General features: G+C 43.2%; 1 protein-coding gene across 1 annotated transcript in view; it reads right to left on the bottom strand.

The window, feature by feature from the left end:
• Nucleotides 1-17280, bottom strand: part of CPNE4 (copine 4) — a 385184-nt gene that overhangs the window by 353990 nt on the left and 13914 nt on the right. Inside the window, exon 3 of the mRNA XM_054688943.1 lies at nucleotides 7221-7586. Coding sequence (XP_054544918.1) covers nucleotides 7221-7243 — 23 coding nt within the window. The 5' untranslated portion in view covers nucleotides 7244-7586. The remainder of the gene's footprint in view (nucleotides 1-7220; nucleotides 7587-17280) is intronic.

Genomic DNA, 17280 nt, shown 5'->3' with positions numbered 1-17280 from the left:
GTGACCCATATGGCGCAGCAGACCTCTCCTGACTCGCCCGCTGCTCCCCTCAGCAGTGTATTTCAGTCAATCTGCCTGTTCTGTTCCCCACTCTGTCTCTGGTGAATCCTCTTACCCCCCACAACTCTGGTCTGTACCCCAGTTCTTATATGCATAAATAAAATCTTTTTTAAAAAATAGTGTATTGTAATCTAGTTTCTATACAACTTTGTATCTGGAGAGTCAGATTAGAGACATATGACATTCTTCTTTACACTTTTCTGTATTTAATGAATATAGAGAATGACTTGAGACTGGTCAAGTCAGAGACTGGGCGCTCTACGCTGTCCTGTCACGTCTCCTCAGCAGGAAACTCCTTCCACAGGGCTCTGTTTTAAAGTGCTTCTGCTGTCTCCACAAGCGCTCAGTTTGCACCACACAGCCAACAGTTGGGAAAAAGAGCAAATCTAATTGTTCTGGTAATTTCTCAGCCACCAACACAGCTGGAAAATGGGGCCTTCCAGTTCACACCCTTGGCTTCACATCTGACTGTGATTTTCAATGCCTATTTGGGAAAACACAGTGGCTGCAGAATTTCATGGAAGCAGAGGAGATCTGTCGTTAGGCTAGGTGCCAGGCACATGGCAGGTACTTAATGAATGTGTTATAAACAAGAGAATGAATGACTGAACCAAGCAATCAATCAATTCATCAGTGATGCTGGATTCTTGCCAAACATCTAAGTTATTCAGGGTGTAGGATAAACCTCTAGCCTGTCAGACTTTCTTCCATAGCCCGGAGAAGTCTCCAGTGACAGACCAGAATTCACTAGCCGTCACCAATCTCAGCATTCTGACTTTATGTCAGATCTGTTCCCTGCTTTCTCTGCAGTCCTTTTCAGCCATGGACTCACATGCAGGCTACTCTGTGTGGTGGCTCAGTCCCACCAGTGCCTGAAAGCCCCTTCCTCTCGCGAGGTCCTCTCACGAGGCACGGTGAACGGCCCAGCTGCAGCCACAGGCTAGCGGGCGGCATATGAATGGTCAGGGTATTACAGCAAATTCTGAAGGGGAAAGACAGGGTCAAGTACTACACAGCCCAGCTACAAAGCCCTAGCTCTGAACGCCAGAGGTCAAGTTCATGATGATGGAACCAAAATATTAGGGACTGAAGATCAAAAACTAAAGATCAAGAATAGGAAAATGCTAAGGGACAGAGTGGGGGCAGGGGCACATTTCAGAGTGGAGGCTACAACCGCATACAGTTGTTTTGTGTCGTTTTTTAAGTATTCATCTAAACCAGCCTGGGATTAAGGGTAAGAGGCAGAGTAGAAAATACACGATAGGGGAGGAGTTGCTGATCATTTACGAGGGCTCACTGCTTTGGTCCTCCAGGCAGCACACATAGCTCCACGCAACTAGGAACCCAGCCATCACGCATTCTCCGCAAAGCCTGCAAGTCAGAGGCCACTGTGCAAAAGTGAGAAGCTGTGCAGACAGAAGCCTGTGGCCCTGACAGCCTCCCAGCACAGGGCCTGGCTTTCGGTCTACACTCAGGAGAGGCTTGTAGAAAGTGGAGTGTGTGTGTGTGTGTGTGTGTGTGTGTGTGCGCGCATGTGTGTAAGCAGGAATTCAGGGAAGAACTTATTTTATATTTTAATGAAAATACACAGTGTTGGGGACTAGGTGGCGATGTGTTTGAATTGGGACTGAAGAATTAACAGCACTTCATATATAATGTAACCTCTTCTCAATTCTCTCATTTAAGATGTCTCATAAATGGTGCCCCAAAGCCATGGTACCAGTTGCTGGGAGGCCTAGGGCTGCAGCAAAAAAGAAGCAAAGTCCTGTCTATGCAGGACTGTCAGGAGGATTTAAACACTCTGACAGTGTGTCACGTGACCAGCACACACTGGGCATACAGACACTTGAGTTGCTTTCACGTCTCTTTTCCTCTATCTTCAACCAACAAAATTTGAAGTCTTTGTATTTTTCTTTGAACAGCGTTTCTAAGTCTAGCCATCTTGTGATGTTTATTATTGCCCGTGTCTCCCTAACTCCTTTCTAGGTGAAACCGTCCATCTAAAAGCCCATGAACAGAACCCCCCCCACCCCATCTTTGTAGCTGTTCAGAAGATCTTAAGGATGAGGAAATTGAGGTTGAGTGTTCCTGAGTCAGTAAATGCAGAGCCAGGACCCAGCTAAGCCAAGATCTTTGTCATTTTAATTGTGCCATGAAAAACTATCTTGAAGAGTGATAAAATGCTAATATTAGAGAGAGAAATTTCATCTATCCTGAACAAAAGAGCCAAACTAAAATAATGAAATCCCTTGTCAATAGATGTTTAAATTTGTATCCAGGGATATCTTCTGACAAGGTGACTACAGATCACAAGGGCCTCCAAGGGAAAGTTGTTGCCTGAAGCACATGATGAAAAGACACATGACAAGTAGTGATAACAGAAATAGACCCAGATCGATGGCATGTGTTTCTGACTCTTGTCTATTTCAGCTTCTGAAACTGCAGAGTTTATAACGCATTATGTTCATGGGGAGAGTGGTTTAGAAAAGGAATCAAATAAGAACATTATTTGACTTAATATATTTCAGATGTCCTACTCCACTCACTACATTATAAAGACACATAAACCTTTAGTAAACAATCAAATTAGCCATTGTCTCACACTTGTTTCAGCAAATCAATTCAGTTTCTTTCCTTTTTGATACTGTTTCCTTAACCCGGGAACACACTGTCAGGCTCATTTTAGATCGTCTGCAATCTTCTCTAAGTGATTTTTTAAATTATTATTTGAGATTATCTTAATCTAGTAATCTGATCATTGTGGTTGGAAAAGGAGTCACTGCAACCCAACAGATCTTTAAATATGTCCATGCCAGGCACCAAGTCTCAGCCCATCAATAATCCCTGGTCTCATCTTATTACAAGAGGCTCTACAGCAATAACCATCAGTTAACCTGGAAAAAACAGAAATTTATCACTTATAAGACCTAGAAATTACACAGCACACCTGGGCCACAGTGAAGTGGCTGGGAAGAGAGACAGAGAGAGACAGAGACACACAGAGACAGAGAGATAGAGACAGTAAGAGAGACAGAGAGAGGGAGGGGAGATGAATCTGTAAAACAAGGAGGCTGAGTGGGGCTGGGGAGGCAGTCCAGCTCTTATCTAGGTGTTACTGGCACGCTTATTAGAACTAGCCTTCTTCGGGGTGGATGCCTCTTTGACAGGGTGCTTCAGCAATTAACGCTCAAGTCAAGTACTTGTATTACAAAACAGAAAGGTCAACGGTGGGAGCTTAAATACCGTTCAGAGAAAAAATTCTCAGTGTGCCAATGGCTCTGTAGCTATTCCCTTTCACCCATGTCTCGGGCAACTTAAGCAAAGGTGGTACAAAAGGCATTCTCTGCCCCATTGTCTAAGAAGGCAGACCTGGAATGAAACAGACTTCACAGGAAAAAAGACTCCAAGGAGACAGGAGGTGATCCTTGTCATTTAGAAGGAAGGACAGAAGCGGCTCATGCCTCGCATATCTGGTGACTCGGGAGAGCAGAGTTTATTGCTACATATAGACTATCAGCCTGGCTAAGGGAGCTAAGAGGAAATTCTGGCCACTCTACTACTTTCACCTGTTTGCAGTTCATGCAGTGTGTGACCATGAAGGACGCAGGAGCCTTGTATCGCTGTGATGCTGAGGCATGAGAAGCTGTGCACAGACATAAGACTCAAGTTAGCGGTGCCGAGGGGACCATCTCTCCACTGAATTCTCCTCAGGAGAGGCTTTTTGGCGATCATAACCTCAAACCTGTTTACTGACATTTGGGGCCAGTAATTCTTTCTTTCTTTCTTTTTTTAAAGATTTATATATTTATGCATACAAGAGCCAGGGTACAGACCAGAGATGCAGGGGGTAAGAGGACTCACCAAAGAGAGAGTGGGGAACAGAACAGGCAGACTGACTGAAATACACTGCTGAGAGGAGCAGCGGGCAAGACAGGAGAGGTCTGCTGTGCCGTGTGGGTTGATCCCTGGCCGGCTGGGGATTGAACTCATGCTGCAGAGGGTGCGGATTGCTTCATAGTGTGGTGCTTAACCCCTTGCACCACCAGGGAGGCCCCAGTAATTCTTTCTTGTAGGGAGCTGTGCTGTAAGCCACTGAATATTTAGCAGCATCCCTGGCCCTACCCAACAGATGCCAGCAGCAACCCTCTCCCTATCCCTCTGAAACAATCCAAAATGTCCCCAGCCACAGCCAAATGTCTCCCTGAGTGGAGAGTTTCCACTGGCTCAAAAATCGTTGGTTGAAAATTCATTGCTTTGACAATAATAATAACTGACATGTAGTGAGGCTGTACTACATAGCAAGTATTAATTTAAGCACTTTATTTTTATGTTTTTTTTTTGTTTTTTTTTTTTAAATTTATTTATTTTTTATTTATTTATACAAGTACTGGGTACAGTCAGAAGTGCGGGAGGGTGAGAGAATTCACCAGAGCCAGAGCGGGGAGCAGAGCAGGCAGAAGGACCGAAGTACACTGCTGAGGGGAGCAGCGGGCGGCTGGAGAGGTCTGCGCGCCATGTGGGACCCTCCTCCGGTGGCCGGGGAGCAGCCGGGGATCGAACCGGCGCTGCAGAGGCTGAGGGCAGCTTCGCAACCCAGTGCTCAACCGCTGCGCCACCGGGGAGGCCCTATTTTTATGTTTTGAATTGATCAAATGACTAAAAACATATGGAGTAGTGTACACACAAAAGAATACTTAATAAGTTATCAAACAAGGAACATCCATGCAACCACCAGCTATCTGGGGGAGACAAGAAACATTGTCATTTTCAGCAGCTTCCACTGGACCTCCTCCCAATCTCTACCACTGCTTGACACCCAAGGGAACCATTACATTCAACTCCCTTTTCTTACCTTGTAGTGTTACTACCTAAACTTGCATCTCTGAAACTATAGTTTATCTCTTTTACAACTTTTTGCAGGAATTTACTGGTGAATGTGTACTATCAAAAAAGAAAAAGACATTTGGGACTTAATTCAGGGAAAGGTACAGAGAAAACTATAAACAAGCAAACAAAGGCCGACTTTACCACGGAAAACAAATAGCAGGGCAAAATCAGCGTTTCAACACACTACCTGACTCAGTTGTAAATTACTTACTTTGTTATAGTGTAAACCCAAGAGCTGACCTGATGTCATGATATACCTGGAGTAGTAGTTCAGAGACATGGGCAGTGTGGTGAGGGGTTAGGAATACTGAAAGGGAGTTAAATTCTCTAAAGTTAGGAAGTTGATGGATAGTGCCTAACAGAAGAAAGTTATTTAAAAACAGGGCGGGGCCTCCCTGGTGGCTCAAGGGGTTAAGATGCAACCTATGAAGCTTCCACAGCCTCTGCAGCATGAGTTTGATCTCCTGGCCAGCCAAGGAGCAACCCACATGGTGCAGCAGACCTCTCCTGACTCGCCCGCCGCTCCTCTAGCAGTGTGCTCCGGTCGATCTGCCTGTTCTGTTTCCCACTCTGTCTCTGGTGAATCCTTTCACACACACCCCATGCCTCTGGCCTGTACCCCAGTTCTTGTATGCATAAATAAATAAATCTTTAAAAAATAAAAATAGGGTGGTAAACATCAACAGACACAAAAATGGTTGCCTCTTAGGAGTGAAAAACAAAGGCAGAACAATGGCTTGCTACTGTTCTTCATAGCAAACCTGGTAACACAGCTCAACGCTTTACAGCGTGTGCATGGAATAAACCTGTGATGAAAATGAGTACTTTGAAGAATGAGTTAAAAAGACTTCCTTTTGATGAAAGTGAACCCATGAGTCATGCTTGAAGCAGAACGAGCAGGAAATACTCGCATGTTCATAAACCAGGACTGAATGTAGCTTTTCCTGGATAACCATTTGCAATAAGGAAGGAGGTGGTTTGCAATGCTTCAAGAATGAAATAGAGAGGCAGCCTCTTCACCTCTCTCCATTCAAGTAAAGATTCAAGACCCGGAGTACTAGCCTATGGGAAAATGAAAGGCTCAAGAAAAAGCTCTGCCCAAAAGAAGATTCACCCATTTTCTGTTTTAATATAATCCTTAGTTCTGTGTCAGGAGAACCAACAAGATCTTAGTCATCATTTCAATTATTTCAGCCCTAAAGATTCTTTACACCCCAAATCTCCAGATCTTTTATTTTCCCAAGGTGGCGGGGGAGAGGGAGCAGAGTGAGCACAGACTTTTGGATCGGCTCTATTTTGGCTTGAATCCCAGTTCTACTCTTGATAGGTGTGTGATCTTGGTAAAATTACCTCAACTTTCTTAATCACAGCTTTGACACCTAAAAATAGAAGCATAATAGTGCTTTGCTACCTTTTACTTTGTTCAATGGCTCTCGAGATCAGAGATAATTTTTCTAAAGTCCTTGATACATAGTTGGTTCTCTAGTAAATTTGCTAATATGATAATTATTATTGCTGTTATAATTACAATAATAATCATTATTACTACTGCCACCCCAATGGTGTTATACCCAACTGTGACTTTAAACAGCAGCTGCTGCTTCCTTCGTCTCACTCCCCATTGACTCTGACCTTGTGGAAGCCTCTGGAATTATCCACACTATTTTTGCCAGCTGGGGTCAGGGTCTGTCTCACCTTGTGACCAGTAGCTTAATGTTACTTCCTAGAATATTGTGTACTTACTTTTTTTAGTTTTCTCACTCCCCCCTCTTAATGAACTTGGATAACCATTCCTGAGGGCTGGGTCAGCTGGCACATAGCTGATCCCATTGATTTACATATTAAACACTGAGCTACTACAATGAAGCCAACACTTTTCTTTGTGCAAAACATGCAAAGACAGAGAAGCCAAGGCCTCTGATATTTAGAGACTCAAGTATGGGAGAGATTAGTCAAGACCTAGGTCAGCATTTACCTGTGTTGTTCTCTAAAATCCACCAGTGGTTTCCAGGTTTCTTAGTGGGGCACTGTGTCTCCAAGATGGCCACAAGACAATCTCTCACCCCCCAACTGCTTTCTACAATATGACGCTGACATTCCTGCCATCAAGAGTTTGGGTCTATGTTCCCTCCCTTTAAATCTGGGTGGGTCTGTGACCTTGGAGAAAGCGTTGTTATGTGGCTTCCAAAACTAGGTCATAAAAGGTGATACATCTATGTGAAAACACACACACATGTGCATGCACAACCTCACATCCCTCTCCCCAAACTTACTGATTCAAAGCAGCAATGATCATTCTGTTCACGAATCTTCAATGTGAGCAGGACTTGAGGGGAACAGCTCATCTGGACTCTGCAGCATGGCGGCCTATGAAGAGGCAAGACTGGGCTGGCGGATCCACTTCCCAGCTGCTTCACTCACATGGCAGGCGATCTGGTACTGGGTGCCAGTGCTGCTCCGTGCGGCCTCTCAACGGCTTCCTCACAGACTGAGGGCCTTGCAATTTTACATAGCAGCTCAGGGCTCCAAAGGCAAGTCTCACACGAGAACAGGAAGCATGCTCCAGCCTCTGCAGCACCACTTCTGCTGCATTTTGTCCAGGCCTTCAGTCCACTTCTGCAGCATCCTGACACAGAGACCTGCACAGGTTCAAGGGAAAGAAGCATCAAGGGCTCTGTATCTCAACAGAGTATCAACAACATATCGTGAGGAGAGGGTGTGAAAAGGCAGCTAGAGTTGTGGGAAAACACATGTACCACACTCACAAGAGAAAGCACCTTCATTCTCTTTGAGGGGGAAGGGACTCCCTCTGCCTACATGACACCATTTTCCCTATGTGCCTGGGAGAATGCCAAGTGCCTGGGAATTGGTATTTACCCCACAGCCCTCAACTAGCTAATGGCAGGAGTAGGGGCATGAACACTCCAGCTCACGTGGCTTTTAATATGACCAACTTTGAGGTGTGACTTGCACACTTTCCAGAGCTTCTCTGTAGATAGAGCCAAAAGCAACCTCTGAGAATCTTCCTCAATCTAAGGTACTTCTTTGGATCCTTCCCATGTGAGCCCAGTTCCCCATTGTCCCGATGACTTTTCCTAAAAATACTTTCACATAAATTCTCATCTCAGAATCTTATTACATGATCCCATTTTAAGATGTTTTAGAAGTCTTGAAGGAAATTGGTCACTGTTCCCCAGAAACAGTGGTTATTATTTTCTTCAAATGACAAAACAACTTACACATACAGAAGTTAACAGAAATACATGTGGCAAAAAAGGGCTGCAATATTAGTTTTAGTCTGATCTCTGTATTTTTCCCTCCGCTCTCACTTCCAGTTCAAGAAAAAACCCCAGCCCCCTTGTACCTGGGGATTTTGCAAGGCAAAAAAACTGAAGTTTCTGGTGACCTGAGTGATGACACATAGTCGTCCCTCTGTGAAATCCCACACTCCTTGAGGAGATGTTACATGTCTTAGAAAAGAAAAGAAAGGGAAGAGGGGATATCTCTGAGGGCCCTGAAAGAGACTGTCTCATCTGGGAAACTAATGGAGGTTGTTGTCAGGACCTCAAAATTTGGAACTCCAGGATGACTCTTGTGGAAGGCCTTGAAGGAAAATTGTTTCATGAAGGACTTACGGCCTCACTGCCTGGGTCAAGAATTCTGGAGTCCCATCATATAAGGAGTAGGATTTCCTAAAAGTTGAGAGGCAAACTATAAACATGAAGTTTAAAAAAGAAAAGGATCAGCTGTAAGAGGGTGTGGTAAGCATCTAAATACAGAGGGAAAAGATTAGGAACTGGAGGTGCTCCCAGAGAACCTCTTAAAAGAGTCTGATTTTTCTGCATTTTCCATCAAAGATGGTAAAAAATCAAATGTAATCTAATTTAACATTTCTTTGATCAACTCTTCAGTAAAGTGTAGCAGCCCCATGCAACTTGAGTGTGATACTTTGAAGGTATTGTAATGGGGTAGAGTGGGTGGTGGTAAGGAATGTGCTATCTGCTCCACATTCATCCTTCTGAGGGACCCATAGTGAGGGAGCCTTGTCCCTTTGAGGGAGTTCTGTAAGAGCAAGAGACAACCCACGCCAATTAGCCATGATGCAGCTGGACGACTGTTAGCAGCTCGGAGGAGTCCACACTTGAGCACAGCACAGATTCAACAGAAATACAAGCACAAGCTGCCCCAGGATCTGCTGGCAAATGGAATGACACTGCTGCTGTGGTACCATCTCTATTATAGATACGATCTTAGCTCATTTTAAAAAATGATCTCCCCTAGAAATATAAGCAGTTCCTGCTAAGCCTTGAGAAATGCATTTCTAGTTCGAACGATGTATCTAACTTCAGCCAAACTTAAATATCTTAAGCAACTTTAGGTCCCTCAATCACTGGAACTCACTAAGATAAGAAGCTAGGGAGAGACCAATATAATGGAAATTAGAGTCAATATGCTGGGAAATACTAAAAATAACCTAGGTCATAAGGTTTGAAATAACCCTTAGACTCTTGAGAACAGAGAAAAGCTATTTAGAATACCTAGCCTATTTCCTACGAAGCTTTCAATTTCCCACTTGTAATTAAAACAATCTATAAACTATATTGCTCTGTCTTCTACCCCTATGAATAAAGATAATGTCCAATCCATATTACATGTTCCAAGCATCTATCAGATATAGAGGGACCTACTGGTCCTTAAAGAAGATATATGGGCCAACAATCTTTAGCTAATTGAAATAATGAACTGCCTTGGCTTGCTTATATCCTGAAAACACTACATTATACCATGATGTTTTTAATTCATTCTAAGAACTAACCCAAATCAAATTGCCAATCAACTGACTTATGAGAACAGTCTCCTTGAATAATGAAATTTGAGAACCTGAGTGGGGGAATGAGACAAGGAGCTTTCCCTGCCTGTCGTTGGATTCCTGCTCTCCTGTGGTCTCCCAGCTGGCAGTTGGCCCATTTGTCACCATCCTTCCCCGCCTGCCAGGGACAGCTGTGAAGACTGTGGGGTGGCTTCAGGCCCTGGCCTATTCATTCACAAAACTGACCGGAAACAGGACTGTCTCTCCCTAGAGTTGACAGAAAAATGTGTGTCCCTTCACTTCGGATACCCAGTGTTTAGTGTACTATAGACATGTAAGAGAATGCTGGATTAAAGGAAGGAAAAAGGGAGTGAAGGACAGAGAGATCAGTGATACACAGACTACACAACCAAAGACTTCTTCCACACGTCTTTGCCAAATCAAGGTCACCAGAGTTGCCACTCGAAGCCCCTGGTGAGGCTGTGGGAGCTGTGCTTCTGCCTTTGACCCTATTCCCATCACTCTGGTTTGCAGCATCATGTGAACATAGTCCCTGTTCAGTAGGCCATAAGCTGCTCTCTGGCCTCAACAGCAAAAGGCCTTATGACTCTTCTCTTGGGCACATAGTCCCTGGAATGGAAGCTGCCTCACCTGCCTTCCCCCCAACCCCCCAGAACAAATGAGATCTCCTGAGAGAAAGATAAAGGCTGACTGTAGGAAACACAGGCTCCTGGCCCTGTCGGACCTGGGCTCATGCAGAAAGACAAGATCAGCATCTACTGACTGATGCCATCTGTGACAGGACCAATGGAGAACTTACAAGGAGGGCACAGACACGGAGAAGTCAGGAAGATATTGGATCCTAGTGTAAGGTGCAGATGCTTCAGGGAGGCTTCTTAGCATTGCTCCAGGGACACCCAGGGAAAGAAATCTTTTAGCAACAATAAGGCTAAGGCCAAGATCTCACTTCCCTGGTCAAGCTTGAATCCCGCTGCTATAACATGGACCAAGTCACGGAATTCCTATGGACTGGTGAGCCAGGCCAAAGCATCAGGAGCTAGGCTATATATGTAATCTCTACCCAAAGTCAAGGAAGCATATCTTTTTCCTAAGAACAAGTGGGTCATTCCCAAAAGACTTGCCAAGCAGACCCAGAAAATGACTTATTCCTACAAGCTTGTCAACAATCAAGTTTTCTGTGGACAATGAAGACATTGCTGGTGGTATTTATAAAGCCCCCCTGCTTTTCCTATAAGAGGTAGACTGGGCCTTCTGCTCACAGTGTCCTCCATCTGCTTCTCCACCAAGAGAACTCCTACTCACCCTTCTACACCCAGATAAAATGTCCACTAGAAAAACTTCCCCAGTCTTTCCCCTACACACACACACACATATAAACACATACCCACATACACACACACACACCCCTTGACGTATCATAGACTTCACTGTCGACCCTATAATATCTCAATACTTAGTTTATAATTTGGTTAGTCAAACCACAAACAACTTGAAGAAATAGGCCTATCCCAAAAATGTTTAAATATATCTTCTTAGCCCATAATCAGATCTATATTATACAAATGAATGTTAGTGTCCAATGATGATCATGTGTATTATAATAAGAGTAACACACAGGTAGTTATTTCTTTTTGGCCCTCAAAACTAAGCAATACTCATTAGCTTTCATGGGAGGACTTATAGTGCCTTCCACAAGAAATGAGTAAGAAAAATAAGCCAGAGTAACATGAGGTGACGCAACCTCATATTTCCCCCCTTACTTTCCTGCTTAGACAATATTCCACTATAACTCACACAGAAGCTGCCCACACTTGCCAGAAATATAGATAGGAGAGCTAGAGATGACAGTGACATCAATGCTGAATTCTTAATTCAAAGTCAGTTTTCAAGCTTGAAATCCCATCTTCTGTCACTGCCATTTTGAAGATTAGAGACAGGGAAATGAAGGAATGTTCCGTCCAGCTGGGTGGGAGATAATGAGACAGCTAGTTCCTGCAGCATACTGACATTTGGTACCAATCTATCAATAGAGCTTCATTAGACACTGTGGGTAGAGCGGATGCTTAAGTGAATTTTCTCTGGTCTGGTCCTCACAGAAAGTAGCACAGTCTCTTTTCATGACAAAAATACTTCTAAGGAAAAAAGGACATGGATCATGGATGGGAACAAAGGGCAGTCCATGGAAACAGATAGAACCCCAATGGGGTGTGTTCCTCTAAGGCAGAGAGGTTAGCAAACATTTCTGTAAAAGTCTACATGTAAAATAGTTTCAGTTTTGTCGGACATAGGGTCTCGGACAACTACTCAACCCTGCCATTGTAGCGCCAAAGCAGCCAGAGACAATACAAAACTGAAAGGACTAGCTGTGTTCCAAGACAGCTTCACTTCAAACAGGCAACTAGCCCAAGTCTGCTGGCTCCTGCTTGACGCCAATGTCCCCCAAAGTATCTCACACATATGACCGAGAGCACTTGGGTATATTGGATGACACCACGTAACCAATATTCTAAACTTTAAGTTATGTTTGTGATTTAATGCTTACTAGAAACAAATACATAATTATCAAACACAACTTCATAATAATATTACTTATGATAAAGCTAAACTTTTTTATTTTTAAGTGAAAAGGTGAGTTAATTTCAAGAAAATAATAAGAGGTTAGTGTTAGTGCAACAGCCTTATAGGTGACATCTGAATAGCCTTTAAACCTTCCCCACTGACGCAGGACCTCAGTTCATCCCTGTGGTCACTATCACCATTTATACTGAGCCAAACAAAAGGCCAGTAAGAGGCCACTGCAGAGCTTTGGACTTGATTTTCTTTCTAGGAAATGGCTAATACTCATGGCCTGGGTCATAAGAGTAAACTATAGCTTGTCTTGAAGTCTTTCAACTATTCTATGACCAGATCTATAATTTTAATTGGCATAACTGCTTGATTTTTAAGTTAAAGAAAAATACTTCATTCCTTCTAATCACAGAAACTTAAATAGAAATCAGAGATCTTTATGTAAATGGCTTTGAGGTATTTGGTGGAAGAGAGGGGAATAGCTTTTGGGTTTTATTTTTAACTCCTAATATGTTACCTATGAAAACCATGTTTCAGAACATCCTATGTCTCAAACCATAGAAAAAAAAATTAAAAGGTCAAAGAATACAAGGTTTCTCGTTCTCACCTCTTTTCTGGATAATTAAGCTTTTAGACAATTTACTCTCACAGTCCCTTTGGCTTCTGGGTAGAGCCTTAATTCCTACATTCAATAAGTCAAAGAGAAGATCAGCTTAGCGGATATCAGTCTCACGGTTTAATCTCCTTGACCCTGGTTATTTGGACTTCTATAGTTAGTGTAGAACAAGGAATATGCAAAGCAGAAGTGTAGACTCAAGAATGAGACACAGGGCCTCCCCTGGTGGCACAGCAGTTGAGCGCTGGGCTGCCTGCAGCCTCTGCAGCGCCAGTTCGATCCCCGGCCACCAGCGAGGGTCCCACATGGCGCGCAGACCTCTCCTGCCACCTGCTGCTCCCCTCAGCAGTGTACTTCGTCGTCTGCCTGTTCTGTTCCCCACTCTGGCTCTGGTGAATCCTCTCATCCTCCCACGCTTCTGACTGTACCCAGTGCTTGCATAAATAAATAAATAAATCTTTAAAAAAAAAAAAAGAATAAGACACAGCTGGATTCAAAGTCCAATTTGGCCATTATTTGTCCTACTTCTTAGAATTGTGATAAATATTCAAAATAAACTATGTAAAGTCATTAACATGGTTTCTAACTAGGGCTGCTGGATTTAACAAATAAAAATGAAGGCAATATATATATTATATAACAACTCTAATTTGGCACAGGGCATACTTACAGTAAATTTTAGAAATTGTTGTCTTTACTGGAAGCACATGACTTTCTGTCTCTTCATGGTGTTAGTTTTAGGAAAATGGGAACATGTCTTACCATGAGCACATAATCAACTTATTTCTTTTCTTAGAAACAAAAATTTGGTTTTTCATTTGGAAGGAAAGGCAACTCTGTAGTAAACAAAGTGGATATTGGAAAAAGACAAGTAAAGAAAAAGAGGAAAAAACATGCTTATTGCAAAAGTGGTCTCTGGGAAGGTAACATAGTAATATCCCGACTGCTACTTCCCTGACATTTTTTTTTAAGATTTATTTATTTATTCATACAAGCACTGGGTACAGTCAGAAGCGCGGGAGGGTAAGAGAATTCACCAGAGCCAGAGCGGGAAACAGAACAGGCAGACCGATGAAATACACTGCTGAGGGGAGCAGCGGGCACAGCAGGAGAGGTCTGTGTGCCATGTGGGACCCTCGCGGTGGCCAGGGATTGAACTGGTGCTGCAGAGGCTGTGGGCAGCTTCACAGCCCAGCGCTCAACCACTGCGCCACCAGGGGAGGCCCTTCCCTGACATTTTGCAGTGAGTCCACACTTATATCTTGACAGCCCTCAGTGGTTCAGTTAAGAAGGGAAGACCCATTTTAGTAGAAGAGAAGTTTGGGAAGCAATTTTCCAGACTAGAGAAGAGGACCCGGGCTTTCCAGCCAACAACGCTCACCTCTCATGGGAGCCATGACCACAAGAGTCACAACTGCTTCTAGCCATGGACCAGAATGTACAGGTGAAGTTGATTGCTTTATATCATATCTTTTTTTTTCCCCCAAATAACTGTACAAAGACTTAATGCTCTCTATCCCAAGGGAGCACTGACAACCAGTAATGCTCTGCCATTGGCTTGTTTTCTAAGAAATTTCGTCTTATAGGTTTTCCGAAGACGAATGACTGATCGTGCATTTAGACTCAACCTGTCAAGACAAGATGGCTTTGAAAAAGCATCTGGAGCAAAGGATGCTCTCGAGCCTACTTGGATGGTGAGCCTGCCACAGTGAGCTCTTGTTTTAACCCTAACAAAAATATTCAGATGTTACTTATCTGACCATTTCCAGACTCAGTATTAGAAAAGGAAATAAATAAGATTAAACAGGTCCCTGCTTTCTGCAATATGGTTAATAACAATTCTGAAAAGCGCACTTTTTGAAATATAACTAGATCCTGAACGCATTACAAAATCAGCCCATGAGACTTTCCTCCTCCCTAGCTTCAGAGGCAGCTGCAAGTCCCAGTCATCATGTGACAAGCAGGTATGTGTGTTTCTGTTTGACCAGCGATAGACCAGGGCTTCTAAGCACACGTCTAAGCTGTTACCTGTACTTCTGACCAAGTGGCTACAAATCAGAGATTCCATGACCTTCTCCTCAGTTTCTATTAATTTGCTACTATGATTCACAGACCTCAGGAGAATATTTTACTTCCTAGGTCACCAATTTACTATAAAAGGCTACAACCCAATAATAGCCAGAGGGGAGAGATGCACAGGGCAAGGCCTGGGGAAAAGGGCACGGGGCTTCCATGTTCTCTCTGAGCCACCCTCCTGGCACTCCTTGTGTTCACCAACCCAGGAGCTCATCAAACCAGTCTTCTTGGGGTTTTATGAAGGCTTCGCTATGTGGGCATGATTGATTAACTCAGTGATGGTTGGCAACTAATTCAACCTGCAGCTCCTTCTCTCTCCCCTGCCCCTGCCCCTGCCAGACTAGAAGTTTCAACCCTCTAATCACATGATTGGTTGCCCTGGCAACCAGCCCCCATCCAAAGGTACATTCCAAAAGGCACCTCATTTATATAACAAAAGATACTTTCACTTCTCTCATCTCTTAGGAAACTCCAAGCTTTTTAGGATCTCTGTGCCAGAAATGGGGATAAAGATCAAATCTGTATTTCTTAGTATAAATCACATTATCAGAGTGCTCAACATCTCCAGTCATCAGGGAAACGTAAATCAAAATCTCAACGAGCTATCTCCTCTCATCTGTAAAAACGACTGTCAGTGAGAGACAAGAGAGAACAAGGACTGACAAGAAGGTGACATAAAGGGGACCTTTGTGCACTTTGGTGGGAATGTGGGTGGGAGGAGACATTGTGACAAACAGCATGGTGTCTCCTCAAAAAAAATAAATAAAAGCAGGACTATCATATGATCCAGCAATTCCACTTCTGGGTACATCTCTAAAGGGAATGTAAAGGGGACACTAGTGAGAGATCTACACCCCCATATTCACTGGAGCATTGTTCACAACAGTAAGGACATAGAGGTTTCCACCCACAGAGGAAAGTGTAAAGAAAACGTGATGATATATCTATGGATATCCTGCCACTTACGACAATGTGGATGGAACTTGAGGCCATTAGAGCTAAGTGCATAAGTCAGACAGAAGGGGGCAAATACTACGTGATCTCACTAATGTGTCAAAACTGGTCAGGGCATGCAGCAGCTGTAGCGCATGTATTTTTGTTATCCACAGTCCCTAGTCCTCCCTTTTGTGTCTTCATTCTGAGACTGAGCAACAATTTCTGTTTATCTCCACACTTGTGCTGCCATTTTCATTAAAGAGTTAAAAGTAAGATTGTGTTTATCTATTTTCAAATTAAGTTGGGATATTAAAAAACAAACAAGGAAGCTATACGTTTTAAGAGAATGAGAGAAAGCACATTTCCTTATTGGAGTGATTTCTTTCCCCATAGGTTCAATGTGTTTGAAAAATGATTCTGAGTTTGAAAATGTAATTTAAAGTGATTCACAAGACAAATTATAGCAAAGATTCAAATCTGCATAACTTCAGATATTTGAGTTTGTGTGTAACTCTGGATTAAAGGAATCTTTGAACATTTATCCCTAGTAATGATTTCTATAACAGTTTCTAAACTGTTACTAAAAATTTCTGTATTTGCTAGTCCAGAAACCCTTGCTATTTCACTCCTGCTATCTATTACTTGTTATATGACCAGGCTAAGAGCACATGTCATTTATGGAGCTGTAAGTACCAAATTCTCCAGTCACCCACTTGAATACAAAATTTCCGCAGGCATACGTGAAGAAAAAATGGAAAGGATTGCAATTACCTATTTCCTCAAGATTTTATGTCTCACTTTAGTCCTAGTCTTATTCTCTTCGGATTCTGGAAATATAATAGAGGCTCCTATATTGGCCTTGTATGCTACAACTGAAAAATATTTGAGCATTTTAGATGGAAATATTCCAGTGAAATACTCTGAGTGTTCAGAAAGGTTTTGGTTTTTTTTTTAAAGATTTATTTATGTATTTATACAAGCACAGGGTACAGTCAGAAGTGCAGGAGGGTGAGAGAATTCACCAGAGCCAGGAACAGAACAGGCAGACTGATGAAATACACTGCTGAGGGGAGCAGCGGGTGGCAGGAGAGGTCTGTGCACCATGTGGGGCCCTCACCGGTGGCCCGAGATCGAACCAGTGCTGCAGAGGCTGCAGGCAGCTTCGCAGCCCAGCCCTCAACCACTGAGCCACCAGGGGAGGCCCCAGAAAGGTTTTTATGAAACTCACTAAAATGATGTCCTTTTAGAAATCTGTTAGATATTTACTTTCTTCAATTCTGCTTGTGAGATTACAGTAACTATCTAC

This window comes from Talpa occidentalis, unplaced genomic scaffold (assembly GCF_014898055.3).
Source record: "Talpa occidentalis isolate TD23 unplaced genomic scaffold, MPIMG_talOcc4v2.1 talOcc4.10, whole genome shotgun sequence".
NCBI lineage: Eukaryota > Metazoa > Chordata > Mammalia > Eulipotyphla > Talpidae > Talpa > Talpa occidentalis.
The sequence above is the reverse complement of the archived record's forward strand: the minus strand, read 5'-3'. Positions and strand labels throughout refer to the sequence as shown.